This window comes from Piliocolobus tephrosceles, chromosome 21 (genome assembly GCF_002776525.5).
Source record: "Piliocolobus tephrosceles isolate RC106 chromosome 21, ASM277652v3, whole genome shotgun sequence".
Classification (NCBI taxonomy): domain Eukaryota; kingdom Metazoa; phylum Chordata; class Mammalia; order Primates; family Cercopithecidae; genus Piliocolobus; species Piliocolobus tephrosceles.
The window spans coordinates 41,455,324-41,472,352 of NC_045454.1; the positions used below are offsets into that span (position 1 = coordinate 41,455,324).

Sequence of the window (17,029 nt, forward strand, 5' to 3'; positions counted from 1 at the left end):
AAAAAAAAAAAAAAAAAAAAAAAAAAAAAAAAAAAAGGCTGGGTGCAGTGGCTCATGCCTGTAATCCCAGCACTTTGGGAAGCTGAGGCGGGCAGATCACGAGGTCAGGAGATCGAGACCATCCTGGCTAACACGGTGAAACCCGTCTGTACTAAAAATACAAAAAATTAGCCGGGCATGGTGGCGGGCGCCTGTAGTCCCAGCTACTCGGGAGGCTGAGGCAGGTGAATGGCTTGAACCCAGGAGGCGGAGCTTGCGGTGAGCTGAGATTGGTGCCACTGCAGTCTAGCCTGGCAACAGCGTGAGACTCCGTCTCAAAAAAACAAAAACAAAAACAAAAGATAAAAAATCAAAATAAAGGCCAGGCGTGGTGGCTTATGCCTGTAATCCCAGAACTTTGGGAGGCCAAGGCAGGCGGATCACCTGAGGTTGGGCGTTCGAGACCAGCCTGGCCAACATGGCAAAACCCCGTCTCTATTAAAAATACAAAAAATTAGCTGAGCATGGTGGTGCATGCCTGTAATCCCAGCTACTCGGGAGGCTGAGGCAGGAGAATCACTTGAACCCAGGAGGTGGAGGTTGTAGTAAGCCGAGATCATGCCACTGCACTCCAGCCTGGGCAACAGGACCAAAACTCTGTCTCAAAATAAATAAATAAATAAAAAATAAAAAATAAAACACAGTCTAGACATGGTGGCTCATGCCTGTAATGCCAGGGCTTTGGGAGGCCAAGGCTGGAGGATTGCTTGAGCCCAAGAGTCGAGACCAGCCTGGCAACATAGTGAAACTTTGACTCTACAACAAATACAAAAGATTAGCCGAATGTGGTGGTGCAGGACTCTAGTCCCAGCTACTCGCCAGGCTGAGGTGGGAGGATCACCTGAACTGGGGAGGTCGAGGCTGCAGTGAGTCATGTCGTGCCACTGTACTCCAGTCTGGGTGACAAAGCAAGGCCTTGTCTCAAAAAATAATTTTAAGCCGGGCGCGGTGGCTCAAGCCTGTAATCCCAGCACTTTGGGAGGCCGAGACGGGCGGATCACGAGGTCAGGAGATCGAGACCATCCTGGCTAACACGGTGAAACCCCGTCTCTACTAAAAATACAAAAAATTAGCCGGGCGAGGTGGCCGGCGCCTGTGGTCCCAGCTACTTGGGAGGCTGAGGCAGGAGAATGGCGTGAACCCGGGAGGCGGAGCTTGCAGTGAGCTGAGATCCAGCCACTGCACTCCAGCCTGGGCGACAGAGCAAGACTCCGTCTCAAAAAAAAAATAAAAATAAAAATAAAAATAATAATAATAATAATTTTAAAAATTAAAAGGCTGGGCATGGTGGCCCACGCCTGTAATCCCAGCACTTTGGGAGGCCGAAGTGGGTGGACTACTTGAGCTCAGAAGTTCATGACCAGTCTGGGCAACACGATGAAACCCTGTCTCTACCAAAAATATAAAAATGTAGCCAGGTGTTGTGGCATGTGTCTGTGGTCCTAGCTACTGTGGATGCTGAGGAGGAAGGATCACTTTAGCTCAAGGGGCAGAGGTTGCAGTGAGCCGTGATCGAGTCACTGCACTCCAGCCTGAGTGACAGGGTGAGACCCCATCTCAAAAAACAAAACAAAATAAAACTGGGCTGGGTACAGTGGCTCATGCATGTAGTCTCAGCACTTTGGGAGGCCCAGGAAGGAGGATGGTTTGGGCCCAGGAATTCGACATCAGCCTGGGCAACATAGCGAGACCCTGCCTGTATAAATTTTTTTGTTTGTTTTTTGGTTTTTTTTGAGATGGAGTCTCACTCTGTTGCCCAGGCTGGAGTGCAGTGGCGTGATCTCAGCTCACTGCAAGCTCCCCCGCCAGGTTCACGCCATTCTGCTGCCTCAGCCTCCCAAGTAGCTGGGACTACAGGTGCCCGCCACTATGCCCAGCTAATTTTTTGTATTTTTAGTAGAGATCGGGTTTCACCGTGTTAGCCAGGATGGTCTCGATCTCCTGACTTCGTGATCTGCCTGCCTTGACTTCCCAAAGTCCTGGGATTACAGGTGTTAGCCACTGCGCCTGGCCTAAACAATTTTTTTAAAAGAAAAAAATGGCCAGAAGTCGGCCGGGTGAGGTGGCTTACTCCCAGCACTTTGGGAGGCCAAGGCAGGTGGATCACCTGAAGTCAGGCGTTCGAGACCAGCCTGGCCAACATAGTGAAACCCTGTCTCTACCCAAAATACAAAAATTAGCCGGGTGTGGTGGCACATGCCTGTAATCCCAGCTACTTGGGAGGCTGAGGCAGGAGCATTGCTTCAACCTGGGAGACGGAGGTTGCAGTGAGCCGAGATCGTGCCAGTACACTTCAGCCTGGGCAACAGAGCGAAACTTCTTTTCAAAACAAAACAAAACAAAACAAAAATTAGCCAGGTGTGCTGGTGGGAGCCTGTAATCTCAGCTACTTGGGAGGCTGAGGCAGGAGAATGGTGTGAACCCAGAAGGAGGAGGTTGCAGTGTGCCGAGATTGCACCACAGTACTCCAGCCTGGGCGACAGAGCAAGACTTCATCAAAAGAAAAGAAAAAAGGAAAGAAAAGAGAAAGAAAAAAAAATTTTTTTTTAATTTGTAGAACCCTGAGCCCGTGTAAGATCACCAAGGTGGTGGATATAGACAGAGAGAAGACCCTGGTGCTCTCTCTCCAAAAACAGCACAGAAGGGGTGGCCGGGGAGGTGGGTAGAAAATGGGAGAGGGGAGTCCTGGAAGCCACAATAAGGAAGAAGGAAGAGAAGAAGGGCTAGGTGTGTGTTCAGGCCCCTGCTTTCGCTCCCCTCCTTGCAGCAGGCCCTGGAGCACCTAGACCACCAGCTGAGGGAGAAGGTGAAGCAGCAGAACGCCCTGCGGTACCAGGTGGTGTTGCGGAAGAGGCGGCTGGAGGAGCTCCAGCTGCAGCACAGCCTGCGCCTTCTGGAGATGGCGGAGGTGCAAGACAGCCACACCGAGGTGGCCAAGGTAGGGGCGGGTGAGGCCTGCAGGGCAGAGGGTCGTGTGGGAGGGACTGAGTGCGGAGGGCCCTCAGCCCAGCCCTGCTGCTCTCCAGACCATGCGGAACCTGGAGAACCGCCTGGAGAAGGCCCGGATGAAGGCGCAGGAGGCCGAGCACATTACCAGCGTGTACCTGCAGCTCAAGGCCTATCTAATGGTAGGGACTAGGAGGGCTCGGGTGAGATGGCAAGCAGGGAGGGCGGGCTTAGCTAGGGACAGCAGTCACAGGCCTGCCCCATCTTCCCAACCCCTCCCCACCACGCCCCAGGACGAGAGTCTTAACTTGGAGAACCGGCTGGACTCCATGGAGGCTGAGGTGGTGAGGACCAAACATGAGCTGGAGGCACTGCACTTGGTGAACCAAGAGGCCCTCAATGCCCGGGACATTGCCAAGGTGCCACCCCTTTTGCTCTCGGCCATCCTGCCCAGCTGCCACGGTCTCCCAGCTTGAGAATCTGACCTCAGCTGTCCCTGAGCTTCCCCAACGCCCCCGCCCCCATCTGTCTCCCAGCACCCTGCGGCGGGCAGCGATAGGTGCCAGCTGGTCTCCCTGCTCCCCTGCCTCCCCTCCAGAACCAGCTGCAGTACCTGGAGGAGACCTTGGTTCGAGAGCGCAAGAAGCGAGAACGCTACATAAGTGAGTGCAAGAAGCGTGCTGAGGAGAAGAAACTGGACAACGAGCGCATGGAGCGCAAGGTGGGCGCACCCAGGGGTGCGCGCCTGTGACTCCAGCCCTGCCCGGCACAAACCAGCCATGCCCTGGCTCTACCTCATCCTAGGCCTTCTCCCGCTTCCTAAGTTCCTCCTAACTCCGCCCCCTCTCTGACTCCACCCCTACTTAGTGCAAAAACTCCTCCCACATCTCTGACCCCGCCTCTCCTCCCCTCCCTTCCTACGCGACAGCACCATTTTGGCTCTGACATGGCCTCCAGCCTTCCCCTTGCTCAGTGACTCCTACCCATCCTTTCCCAAATGACTAGACTGCCTGTCCTAAATCTGACCCTGCCTCTAACCCAACCCTTGCTTAAGGCCCCGCCCCCCCACTATTGGCCCCCCCCCCCCCCCCGCCCCCTGGGGCCCCCACTCATCCAGCCCTCACCAAGGTTTTTTTTTTTTGAGACGAAGTCTCGCTCTGTCTCCTAGGCTGGAGCGCGGTGGCGCGATCTCGGCTCATGGCAAGCTCCGCTTCCCGGGTTCACGCCGTTCTCCTGCCTCAGCCTTCCCAGCAGCTAGGACTACAGGCGCCCGCCACCACGCCTGGCTCATTTTTTTTTGTATTTCTAGTAGAGACGGGTTTTCACCGTGTTAGCCAGGATGGTCTGGATTTCCTGACCTTGTGATCCGCCCGCCTCGGCCTCTTAAAGTGCTGGGATTACAGGCGTGAGCCACCGCGCGGTTTTTTGTATTTTTTTTTTTTTTTGGTAGTTTTGTGTGTGTGTGTGTGTGTACATATATATACATATATATATATATATATTTTTTTTTTTTTTTGAGACAGGATCTCGCTCTGTCGCTCAGACTAATTATAGCTCACTGCAGCCTCGACCTCCTGGGCTCAAGCGATCCTCTCACCTCAGCCTCGCAAGTAGCTGGGACTACAGGCGCCCTACCACGCCCTGCTAATTTTTGCATTTTTTGTAGAGATGGGGTTTCCCCATGTTGCCCAAGCTGGTCGTTGAAACCCCTGGGTTCAAACGATCCTCCGGCCTCAGCCTTCTAAAGTACTGGAATGAAAGGCGTGAACCATAGCCACCACCACCGCGCTCGACCTTGTCCCACTTTCTGCCCAGGTGCCTTTATCTGGCCCCAAGCTTTTGCCCTCTGCCTTCCCTTCAGTTTGAGCCCTGTTCCCTCCCGGCCCCAGTCTGGATCCCCCTCCCCAGCCTCTGCCCTAAGCGCTGTCCACGGGCTGACCCTGGCTCTGACCTCAACCCACGAGCAGACGCACCGTGAGCACCTACTGCTACAGTCTGAGGACACCACCCAGGACAGCCTGCATGCCAAGGAGGAGGAGCTGCGGGAGCGCTGGAGCATGTACCAGATGGAGGTGATCTTTGGCAAGGTCAAGGACGCCACTGGCACTGCCGAGACGCACGTGAGTTCTGCCCACAGCCCTCCCCGCCGCGGGCCCCAGGGGTGCCCAGGCTGGTGAAACCGACACACCCTGCCTCCCCTCTCTGCCAGGTCGGTTCTTCAGCTCACAAACCTATTCCTTTCTTGAAAAGCATCCCTTCCCCCTCCAGCTACCGTTCAGTTTTTCTGCTGCCCTTCACAGCAAAACCCCCAGGAACTGTCCACACTCGCTGTCATTTCTACACTCGCCTTCCGTTCTCTCTTGAACTGTGCTAATTCCTTTGCCATGCCAGCTCTAGGAGAACTGAGAGTTTCCTCTCTTGTTCTGTCTCCAGTGTCTGTCACGTAGTCTGTGACCCAGTAGACCGCTCAGATCCTGGCAAGTGGGGTCCCTGCGCCGGGTCCCTCACTTTACAGCGTCTTCTTTGCATTATTCTAAGACCAATGTGTCCCCTTTGGGTCCTGGTTCCCGCCAGTGAACACTGGACCCCAACCTTGTTTCTCCCCTCTGGGTGCTCGCCAACCTGCTGCTCCCCCCATGGGGCCGACCCCTGAGGAGTTCCGGGACTCCCACCTATTGGAGGACACCTGTGGGGTCATCTGGGGCACCGAGGCGCAGCCCCTTTCCAGATGTGGGCCTTGTGAGCAGATAGCTCCGAAGAAGGGAGGTATTTCCTGTGGGATCAGGCGAGATTCGCGGCCAGAAATTGATGGCACGTTGATTTTTGGAAAGAAGCTATGCTCGCTTGTCCAGCTGCCCCTGAATTTGAGCTGACTCAAATTCCTTATACAGGCCAGAAAGGGCCCCGCAAAAATGATATATCCGGGGCTGCTCACCCTTGAAGCCACCCTGAGTCCAACCCACAGTGTCGCCATACATTGCTGTGCAAAAGGCGCCAGCTCAGGCCACCTATCCTGCGTGCGACAGGACTCAGGGTGGGGGAGAGGAGGTGGAGCGCCCCTGCGCCTCTCTAGGCCCTGGCTCTGACTGGGGTTGGGTGGCCCACAGTCGTTGGTGCGGCGGTTCGTGGCCCAGGGCGACACCTTCGCGCAGTTGGAGACGCTCAAGAACGAGAATGAGCAGACGTTGGTGAGGCTGAAGCAGGAGAAGCAACAACTTCAGCGGGAGCTGGAAGACCTCAAGTACTCGGGGGAGGCCACGCTGGTGAGGTGAGGCGCCAGGGCCCTGGGGAGGGCGGCGGGGCGGGCTGAGCCCCCGGGGTGACCTCCTGGCTCCCTGCAGCCAGCAGAAACTGCAAGCCGAGGCGCAGGAGCGTCTGGAGAAGGAGGAGCGGCGGCACGCCGAGGCCCAGGACCAGCTGGAGCGCGCCTTGCGGGCGATGCAAGTGGCCAAGGACAGCCTGGAGCACCTGGCCAGCAAGCTGGTCCACATCACTGTGGTAGGCCCCGCCCGGGGGAAGCCCCACCAGGCCCACACGGGACCAAAGAGGCGCAGCCACGAAGCGGGGGTTCCTGCCACACCCGCCTGCCCTGGAGAACCTAGCCTGCTACATCCTCTGTCCCGGACGTCAGAGTCCCCGCCCACAGGGGAAGCCCCACCCCATTCCTCAGAGTCCCCGCCCCACCTCCCTGGGGAAGCTCTCACTCCCCAAGGAAGCCCAAGACTTCAGAGCCGCTGTCCCATCTCAAGCTCCGCCTCCAAGGGAAAGAAGTCCCACCCTGTCCCCGAAAACCTCGGAGACCTATCTGCAATTCTGGAGCAGCCCGAGACAGAAGCCCTATCCTGCCCGCAGCAGAAGCCCATTTCTTCAGGAGGCCATCCCACAATGGTCTCCCTCGAATCCTTACTGTCCCCAAGAGGCGTCCCCGAAACCTTTTCATATAGAGCTAGAGTTCAGAGACTCCCCCATCACAGACCTGGCCTTGATCTAAGTCCCCGCCCACAATGGCTAGGATGGCCCCTGTAGGTGGGCCCTTACCTCCTAGGCCCAGCTCCCAAGAGAAAAGCCCCGCCCCTGGGTTGAGCCTTCCAATAGGCCCCACCCCTCTCGGCTGACCTGGCTCTACCTTGGCCACAGGAGGACGGCCGCTTCGCGGGAAGGGAGCTGGATCCCCAGGCAGATAACTATCTGCCAAGCCTTCTGGGCCTCGTGGAGGAAAAGCTGCTGAAACTGCAGGCGCAGCTCGGGAGCCACGACGTGCAGGAGATGCTGCGCCACGTCGCTGACCGCGAGGTGCCCTGCAGCCCTGGGGCAGAGCTCCAGAGATCTAGGAGTAGTGGGGCTGGGTCGGAAAACCGGGGAACTGGGGGCCACTTCGAGAGACCAGAGTGCAGGCTGATCAGCCAGGAAGGGATCTCGGGGACACAATGGGTGAGGTTTGACGAGCTAGGGGTGAGCCCGAGCCACGAGGGAAGAAACCAGACGAGGTGCGGGCGGGTCCCGGGAGGCTAGAGGACGCGGCTGGGGGATTGGGATGGGAGAGTCCTATGCAGGGCCCCAGAGACCAGGGGCGGACCTGAGTGATGAGGAGGTGAAGCTGGGTATCAAGGTGCCTGCTGAAGGAAGGATGGAAGTGGGCAATGGTCTCCAGTTGGAACCAGGGCATATCTCGGAATGGGGTAGGGAGGAGGGGGAACGTGATTTCTCGGTGGCCCCTGGCCCCTCCCACCTGCCTCTCTCACTTCCCCTCCCCGCTTAGTTCCTCGCCAGCTTAGAGGGAAGGCTGCCCGAATACAACACGCGCATCGCCCTGCCCCTTGCCACTCCCAAGGACAAGTTTTTTGGTCAGTATGGGAGGGGGGATGAAGGGGTGCGGTTAGGGCCCCAAGCTGGGGAGCAGGAGGTTGTCCCATACCCTGCTCAGGGCCAAAGTGGGGGTGGAGTGGGGTGGTAAAGGGAAGGGGTGCCAGGGATGGGGACCTGGATCCCTCGTCGCTCCCTGCTCATCCCCCCACCCCCCGTAGATGAAGAGAGTGAGGAGGAGGACAATGAGGTAGTGACCCGCGCATCGCTAAAGATCCGTTCCCAGAAATTAATTGAAAGCCACAAGAAGCACCGTCGCTCTCGGAGGACCTAGAGTCGCCCTGACACCCACCTGGCGGCCTCCGTCGGTGCTCCCGATCCCTCTGGGTCTAGCGCAGGCCCCACGGGGCCCCTTCAAGGGCTGAACGCGGCCCGGACAGGGAGCTGAGGTGGCCAGCGGCACCCGGAGGGGAGGAAGGGGCCGGGCCAGACATTCCCACAGTAAATCTCCCCAGCCGGGTCTGCCCTGGCCTCAGAGTTGCGCAATAAAGGTTACTGACCATGCCCCTGGCATTCATCTCTTTTTGACCCTGCACCACCCAAGAGATGGCTGTCCCTGAAAACCCAGGGCCACAGACTCTGCCTCCTCCAACCTGGGTCGCGAGGACTCCCATCAGCTGGTGACGCAGATGGGGCTTAAAAATGGGAGATGGCCGGATGTAGTGGTTTTACGCCTGTAATCCCAGTATTTGGGGAGGCTGAATTGGGAAGATCACTTGAGTCCAGGAGCTTCAAGCTGCAGTGAGCTATGATCATGCTACTGCACTCCAGCCTGGGCCACAGAGCCAGACCCTGTCTCAATAAATAAAATAAGAGCGGGGTGCAGTGGCCCGTACCTGTATTCCCAGCACTTTGGGAGGCTGAGCTGGGTGTATCGATTGAGCCCAAGGGTTCCAGAATAGCCTGGGTGAAAACCAGTTCTTACCAAAAAAAAAAAAAAAAAAAAAAAAAGCTGAGCATGGTGGCACGTGCCTGTAGTCCCAGCTACTTGGGGGACTGAGGCAGGAGAATAGATTGAACACAGGAGGTGGAGGTTGCAGTGAGCCAAGACCAAGCCACTGCACTCCAGCCTCAGCACCAGGAGTGAGACCCTGTCTCTAAAAAATAATAAGGCTGGGCGCCATGGTTCACACCTGTAATCCCAGCATTTTGGAAGGCTGAAGCGGGTGAATTTCTTGAGGCCAGGATTTTGAGACCAGCCTGGCAAGCATGGCAAAACCCCGTCTCTACAAAAAATACAAAAATTAGACAGGCATGGTGGCACACGTCTGTAATCCCAGCTACTTGGGAGGCTGAGGCAAGAGAATCATTTGAACCTGGGAGAGGGAGGTTGCAATGAGCTGAGATCAAGCCACTGTACTCCAGCCTGGGTGACAGAATGAAACTCCATCCCAAAATAATAACAATAATAGTAAAAAGTGGAAGATGCCCTCACGCTTGGTCAAGCTAGCCTCTTCCACTGGAGGACAGAGGACTCTGGTCTGGGAACACTCACCTGCCCCCACACAGGAACTCGCCCACATCTGGGGGTACCAATGGGGATAGATGTGTGCTTTCTCCTGGGTACAGATTGATAGGCACCCAGCGGAAGAGCCAGGACCTCTCCTGGGCTCGCGCGGGGTCCAGCTGGAGGCACCCAGAAGCTGGGTAGGGCCTGCCCCGCCCAGCCCCAGCAGCTCAGCCGCCCCGCCCCTCTGGCCCCAGCGCCCGGCCACTGCCCGCCACCCGCCGGCCGTTCCGTTTCACTCAGCGGAGCCACTGAGAGGGACGGGTGCCGGCCATGGAGCGCACAGCAGGCAAAGAGCTGGCCCTGGTAAGGGGACAAGGGATCCCCGGACCCCGCATTCCTGGTGACCCGCAGGTCCAGAAACTCCAAGTGCCCTCCCGTCGGACGCTATCTGCTCCCATCTGAACTTCCCCTGGAGTCCCCTCCTGGGGACTCACGGCCCTTGACCCAGTGAAGCGATTACTTCCTCTTAGGGATGGGGCGCGAGTCTCTGAGCGCAGTCGGCAGAAAGGGCTAGAGACAGGTTCTATGAGGAGGGGCCCTGGGACATCCCCAAATGCTACCACATGTCCTCAGGACCTGGGAGGAGGGGACCCGCGGCTAGGAGGGTACTAGCCTGGGACCCCAGCCCGAGTCTCGCAGCTTCTGGCTGGGAAGGGGCGTGGGGATGGAGCAGCAAGACTCAGCCCGAGTCCAAGCCGCCAAGGAGGCTGAGGCCCCAGGACCTGCGCCCCTTTGGTGCCCTGAGTCCGCCTCTGCGTCTAGGCACCGCTGCAGGACTGGGGTGAAGAGACCGAGGACGGCGCGGTGTACAGTGTCTCCCTGCGGCGACAGCGCAGTCAGCGCTTGAGCCCGGCGGAGGGCACCGGGGGCAGCCAGGTGAGGAGGGGGTTTGGTGGGTGGCGCGGGGCCGGAAGCGACCAGGTGAGGGCGGAGCTGGAGAGCCGAGCACAGGCCGCCAGATGCAGTGGGGGGAAGGAAGGGAGGGGCTCAGAGGCGACCAGGTGAGGCGACCAGGTAGAAAGAGGCCTGGGGGCAGCCAGGTAAGTGGGGGAGGATCCAGGGAATCGGATGGGGCCAGGTGATGGCCGCGCACTTCCCGAGAGGAGCCTGGGGACAACTTGGTAAGGACAGAACTGGACGACAGGGTTAGGAAAGGCAGGTTTAGAGGGCCGGGGCTAGAAGGTGGAAAGGGGTTGGTTTAGAAGTGGCGGGGGGGGGGCGGGGGGGGCAGCCAGTGAAGCGCGACAAGAGGGCTGAGGGAAGCCTGGGGTGGACAAGGGTGTATGTGTGGGGGTGGGAGGAGGGAGGAGGGGACAGGGCTTGGGAGAGGGAGGGTTTCCAGGGCAGGTTGCAGGAGATATTTGTGGATGGGGAGGAATAGTAACTTCAAGTGGGCAGGGTGTGGGGCACACACCTGTAATCCCTGAGCTTTGAGAGACCAAGGCAGGAGGCCAGGAATTCGAGGCCAGCCTGGACAACACAGCAAGATTCTCTCTATATAAAAATAAAAATAAAAAAATTAGCTGTGCGTGGTGATGCCCAGCAGTGGCCCCAGCTACTCAGAAGGCTGGGGCAGGAGGACTGCTTGAGTCTAGGAGTTGGAGGCTGCAGTGAGCTATGATTGTGCCACTGCACCCCAGCCTGGGCAACAAAACAAGACCCTGTCTCTAAAAAGCCAAACCAAAACAATAACTCCAAGAAGCCGGGAGTCAGAGGAATCACATGCAAGAGTGGTGCTAGGGGCTGGGCATGGTGGCTCACGCCTGTAATCCCAGCACTTTGGGAGGCCGAGGCGGGTGGATCGTGAGGTCAGGAGTTCAAGACCAACCTGGCCAAGATGGTGAAACACTGTCTCTACTAAAAATACAAAAAAATTAGCTGGGCGTGGTGGTGCCTGTAATCCCAGCTACTCGGGAGGCTGAGGCAGAGAATTACTTGAACCCAGGAGGCAGAGGTTTCAGTGAGCCAAGATCACGCCACTGCACTCCAGCCTAGGTGACGGAGCAAGATTCTGTCTAAAAAAAAAAAAAAAAAAAAAAATGGTGCTAAGGGCTGGGCACTGTGGTTCACGCCTGTAATCCCAGTCCTTTGGGAGACTTTGAGAGGCCAAGGTGGGCAGATTACTTGAGGTCAGGAGTTCGAGACCAGTCTGACCAACATGGTGAAACCCTGTCTATAAAAATTAGCTGGGCATGGTGGTGTGCGCCTGTAGTTTCAGCTACTTGGAGTCTGAGGCAGGAGGATTGCCTGAACCCAGGAGGCGGAAGTTGAAGTGACCCAGGATTGTGCCACTGCACTCCTGCTTGGGTAACAGAGTGAAAACTCTGTCTCAAAAAAAAAAAAAACAAAGCCAGGCGCGGTGGCTCACACCTGTAATCCCAGCACTTTGGGAGGCTGAGGCAGGCAGATCACAAGGTCAGGAGATCAACACCATCCTGGCTAACACGGTGAAAACCCGTCTCTACTGAAAATACAAAAATTAGCCGGGTGTGGTGGCAGACGCCTGTAGTCCCAGCTACTCAGGAGGCTGAGACAGGAGAATGGCATGAACCTGGGAGGTGGAGCTTGCAGTGAGCCGAGATCGCACCACTGCACTCCAGCCTGGGCGACAGAGCGAGACTCTGTTTCAAAAAAAAAGAAAAGAAAAGAAAAAGAGTGGTGATAGTGATGGATGTGATTAGAGAAGGGGTGCTGCGAGGACCACTCCTGCTCTCTCATGGCCGCCTCTCCCCTCCTGCAGGCCCCCAGCCCCATTGCCAACACCTTCCTCCACTATCGAACCAGCAAGGTGAGGGTGCTGAGGGCGGCGCGCCTGGAACGGCTGGTGGGAGAGTTGGTGTCTGGAGACCGTGAGCAGGACCCCAGCTTTGTGCCCGCCTTCCTGGCCACCTACCGGACCTTTGTTCCCACTGCCCATCTGCTGAGCTTTCTGCTGCCACCAATGCCACCGCCCCCACCTCCTGGGTCAGTAGTGAACCAGAACCTCCATGTTCCCCACCCTAGACCCCCAATTGGGCACCCCCCTCCACCTCCTCAGGTGTGGAACCAGGAAACACCTCCCGAATCCAGAGCCCTCTTCCTAAGCCCCTCTAGCTTCCCCCTTCTTCACCTGCTGGGGGACTTCTTCCCAGGGTAGAGATCAAGAAGAAGACAGCGGTACAAGATCTGAGCTTCAACAAGAACCTGAGGTGGGTCGTTCATCCAGATAGGGGAGTGCCGGGAGGGAAATCCCGGAGGTCAAAGGTTAGCAGAGTTGGCCTGGGGTTTTGAAAATTGCAGGTTGGGTAATAAAAGACTGGGAGTCTAGCCGGGCTTGATGGTTCACTCCTGTAATCCCGGCACTTTGGAAGGCAGAGGCAGGTGGATCACTGGAGGTCAGGAGTTAGAGACCAGCCTGCCCAACATGGCAAAACCCTGTCTCTACTGAAAATACAAAAAAAGGCCGGGCGCGGTGGCTCAAGTCTGTAATCCCAGCACTTTGGGAGGCCGAGACGGGTGGATCACGAGGTCAGGATATCGAGACCACCCTGGCTAACACGGTGAAACCCCGTCTCTACTAAAAACTACAAAAAACTAGCCGGGTGAGGTGGCGGCGCCTGTAGTCCCAGCTACCAGGGAGGCTGAGGCAGGAGAATGGCGTGAACCCTGGAGGCGGAGCTTGCAGTGAGCTGAGATCCGGCCACAGCACTCCAGCCTGGGTGACAGAGCGAGACTCCATCTCAAAAAAAAAAAAAAAAAATTAGCTGGGCGTGGTGCTACCCCCCTGTAGTCCCAGCTACTCGGGAGGCTGAGGTTGCAGTGAGTCAAGATCAGGCCACTGCACTGCAGCCTTGGTGACACAGTGAGACTCTGTCTCAAAAAAAAACATTACAGGAGTCACATTCTAGGTCCCCTACTCTGTACCCAGTTCTGAGACCCTGCCTCTCTGGCCAGGGCTGTGGTGTCAGTGCTGGGCTCCTGGCTGCAGGACCACCCTCAGGATTTCCGAGACCCCCCTGCCCACTCGGACCTGGGCAGTATCCGAACCTTTCTGGGCTGGGCGGCCCCAGGGAGCGCTGAGGCTCGAAAAGCAGAGAAGCTTCTGGAAGATTTTTTGGAGGAGGCTAAACGAGAGCAGGAAGAGGAGTCACCTCAGGTGTGGACAGGTGAGGGGTTTTTGGATCCAGTCGTGTTCTGAGAAGGCCTTTCTTGCCTGCTTCTTCCCACGCAGACTTTCTCTCCCCTCTCAGAGCTGCAAAACTTAAGCAAGGTTTTTAACTCTAAGTCTCAATTTCCTCATCTGTATAATGGGGATAATAATTCTTTGTCATCCAGGCGTGGTGGCTCACGCCTGTAATCCCGCAGTTTGGGAGGCCGAGGTGGGCGTATCACCTGAGGTCAGGAGTTCGAGACCAGTCTGACAAACATGGAGAAACCCCGTCCCGACTAAAACTACAAAATTAGCCAGGTGTGGTGGCGCATGCCCGTAATCCCAGCTACTCGGGAGGCTGAGGCAGAATAATCGATTGAACCCGGGAGGCGGAGATTGCAGTGAGCTGAGATCACACCACTGCAATCCAGCCTAGGCAACAGGAGCGAAACTCCATCTTAAAACAAAAAAAATCTTCGAAGTATTAGCACATGTCTAATACTTTTCCCTCCTTGGTGCCATTGGGTCAGGATGCCTGTGTTTCTAGCTGCATACCATTGCCTTGATACTTGTCTTTAATTATTATTATTTTTTTTGGAGTCAGAGTCTTGCTCTGTTGCCCAGGCTGGAGTGCATGTCTCCATCATGGTTCACTGCAGGCTCAACATCCTGGGCTCAAGCGATCCTCCCTTCTGGGTCTCCCAGAGTGCTGCCATTACAGGCGCAAGCCACTATACCCAGGCTGTAAAATTTTTCTTATTTTTGAAATTCTTTTTTCAATTTTTTTTTTTTTTTTTTTTTTGAGACACAGTCTCGCACTGTTACCCAGGTTGGAGTGCAGTGGCACGATCTCCGCTCACTGCAACCTCCACCTCCTGGGCTCAAGTCATTCTCCTGTCTCAGCCTCCTGTGTAGCTGGGACCATAGGCGCATGTCACCATGCCCAGCTAATTATTTTGTAGAGGTGAGATTGTGCCATGTTGCCCAGGCTGGTCTCAAACTCCTACACTCAAGTGATCCGCCTGCCTTGGCCTCCCAAAATGCTGGGATTACAGCCATGAGTCATTGTGCATGCGCAGCCTCCTTACTTGATTATTGGCTTTTGCTCATCTCATAGACTGTGAGTGCGTGAGAGGAGGACCTGTTGTTCTTGCTCCCAGCTCTGTCCCCAGGGGCAGGAACAACACAGATTAGTTTGCTGAATAATTGCATCCTGCTTAGGAAGTATCATCTTTCAACCATCTGTGTTTGATCTGATCCGCATCACAAAAGCATCTCTATCCTTAATCCCCGTCGCTTAATCTCCAGATTATAGTGGCCACATTCCTGTTCAATTTACAAAGTAGCAGCTACTTCTCCATCCCTGGTGACAAAGTCTCAGTTATTTATATATATGAAGGCATATATATATATATATATATATGTGTGTGTGTGTGTGTGTATATATATGTGTGTGTGTGTGTGTATGTGTGTGTGTGTGTGTGTGTATATATATATGATTTCTCCAGCTGATTCCAAGTCATTAGAGCTCCGTAGTCCAATGTGGTGACCACTAGCCCCGTCACTATTTAAATTAATTAAAATTAAATAAAATGCCGGGCGCGGTGGCTCAAGCCTGTAATCCCAGCACTTTGGGAGGCCGAGACGGGCGGATCACGAGGTCAGGAGATCGAGACCCTCCTGGCTAACACGGTGAAACCCCGTCTCTACTAAAAATACAAAAAATTAGCCGGGCAAGGTGGTGGGCGCCTGTGGTCCCAGCCACTCGGGAGGCTGAGGCAGGAGAATGGCGTGAACCCAGGAGGCAGAGGTTGCGGTGAGCTGAGATCCGGCCACTGCACTCTAGCCTGGGCGACAGAGCAAGACTCCGTCTCAAAAAAAAAAAAAAAAAAAAAAAATTAAATAAAATTCAGGTCTTTTCTTTTTAGAGATGGGGTCTTGCCATGTTGCCCAGGCTGGTCTCAAACTCCTGGGATTAAGCAATCCTCTGGCCTCAACCTCTCAGGGTGCTGGGATTGTAAGTGTGAGCCACTGTGCCTGAGTGCCTGACCCTACCTTTTTTTTTTTTGAGATGGAGTTTCGCTCTTGTTGCCCAAGCTGGAGTGCAGCGGCATGATCTCGGCTCACTGCAACCTCCGCCTCCCAGGTTCAAGTGATACTCCTGCCTCAGCCTTCTGAGTAGCTGGGATTACAGGTGTGCGCCACCACGCCCAGCTAATTTTTGCATTTTTAGTAGAGACGGGGTTTCACTGTGTTAGCCAGGATGGCCTCAATCTCCTGACCTCGTGATCTGCCCACCTCGGCCTCCTAAATTGCTGGGACTACAGGCATGAGCCACCATGCTGGCCTTTTTTTTTTTTGAGACGGAGTCTCGCTCTGTCACCCAGGCTGGAGTGTAGTGGCACCATCTCAGCTCACTGCAACACTGCCTCCTGGACGCAAGAGATTCTCCTGCCTCAGCCTCCCAAGTAGCTGGAATTATAGGCACCTGCCACCACACCAGCTAATTTTGTCTTTTTATTAGAGACAGCGTTTCACTATGTTGGTCAGTGTGGTCTCGAACTCCTGACCTCAGGTGATCCGCCCACCTTGGTCTCCCAAAGTGCTGGGATTACAAGCGTGCGCTACCATGCCTGGCCCACTTTTTTCTTTTTTTTTTTTTTCCAAAATCCAGTCAAGCAAAGGCAAAAATTCAAGTCTTCAATCCCACTACCCACATTTTGAGTATTTAGCCACCACACTGGACAGAGCAGCTAGATAATTTTTCCACCATTGCAGAGAATTCTATGGAAAGTGCTGCCCTAGTTTCCTTGAGGTCAGAGGAGAAAATTAACACTTGTTTAAAACCTTCTATGTGCTAGGCTCTGGGACACACTTTTTTATTTTATTTTATTTATTTTTATTTTTATTTTATTTTGAGACAGAGTCTTGCTCTGTCGCCCAGGCTGGAGGGCAATGCTGCGATCTTGGCTTACTGCAACCTCTGCCTCCTGGGTTCAAGTGATTCTCCTTCCTCAGCCTCCCATTACAGGTGTGTGCCACCATATCCGGCTAATTTTTTGTAGTTTTAGTAGAGACGGGGGTTTTACCATGCTAGCCAGGATGGTCTCGATCTCCTGACCTTGTGATCCGCTCGCCTTGGTCTCCCAAAGTGCTGGGATGACAGGTGTGAGCCACCGCACCCTACTATGAATTTTATTTTTAGATACAGGGTCTTGCTGTGTTGCCCAGGCTGGACTTGAACTCCTGGGCTCAAGTGAGCCTCCTGAGTAGCTAAGACTACACTTGCACCATGTAGTTTAGAAGAAAGTAGATGACCACCATGCTCATCTATTTTATTTTAAGAACTTTATTTTGGGTTCACTTTTTGCTATGGAAAATTTCAGACATATACAAAAGTAGAGAGAATAGCATGACGAACATTCAGACATCCATCGCCTATCGTCAACGATAATCAATTTCACAAAAAAAAATTTCAGGATGATTTTAAAACAAATCCCAGGCTTATGTCAGTTCACACATAAATGTTTTGGGAACACACA

The 17,029-nt window shown here is 55.0% G+C and overlaps 2 protein-coding genes across 3 annotated transcripts in view; both read left to right on the plus strand.

The window, feature by feature from the left end:
• The window catches only part of CCDC151 (coiled-coil domain containing 151), a 15,560-nt gene extending 7,208 nt beyond the window's left edge, over nucleotides 1-8,352 (plus strand). Inside the window, exons 2-11 of the mRNA XM_023188716.2 lie at nucleotides 2,807-2,977; nucleotides 3,066-3,167; nucleotides 3,279-3,404; nucleotides 3,584-3,706; nucleotides 4,953-5,105; nucleotides 6,093-6,253; nucleotides 6,327-6,483; nucleotides 7,123-7,278; nucleotides 7,745-7,829; nucleotides 8,010-8,352. Of these exons, the coding sequence (XP_023044484.2) occupies nucleotides 2,807-2,977; nucleotides 3,066-3,167; nucleotides 3,279-3,404; nucleotides 3,584-3,706; nucleotides 4,953-5,105; nucleotides 6,093-6,253; nucleotides 6,327-6,483; nucleotides 7,123-7,278; nucleotides 7,745-7,829; nucleotides 8,010-8,122 (1,347 nt within the window). The 3' untranslated portion in view covers nucleotides 8,123-8,352. The remainder of the gene's footprint in view (nucleotides 1-2,806; nucleotides 2,978-3,065; nucleotides 3,168-3,278; nucleotides 3,405-3,583; nucleotides 3,707-4,952; nucleotides 5,106-6,092; nucleotides 6,254-6,326; nucleotides 6,484-7,122; nucleotides 7,279-7,744; nucleotides 7,830-8,009) is intronic.
• A 1,226-nt stretch (nucleotides 8,353-9,578) lies between these two features.
• Nucleotides 9,579-17,029, plus strand: part of RGL3 (ral guanine nucleotide dissociation stimulator like 3) — a 25,376-nt gene continuing 17,925 nt past the window's right edge. The window contains exons 1-5 of one of the 2 annotated variants that reach the window (XM_023188761.2): nucleotides 9,579-9,661; nucleotides 10,121-10,234; nucleotides 12,099-12,322; nucleotides 12,490-12,546; nucleotides 13,292-13,503. In XM_023188761.2, the coding sequence (XP_023044529.1) occupies nucleotides 9,629-9,661; nucleotides 10,121-10,234; nucleotides 12,099-12,322; nucleotides 12,490-12,546; nucleotides 13,292-13,503 (640 nt within the window). In that variant the 5' untranslated portion in view covers nucleotides 9,579-9,628. The remainder of the gene's footprint in view (nucleotides 9,662-10,120; nucleotides 10,235-12,098; nucleotides 12,323-12,489; nucleotides 12,547-13,291; nucleotides 13,504-17,029) is intronic. The other variant, XM_023188762.1, reaches the window with a different exon arrangement.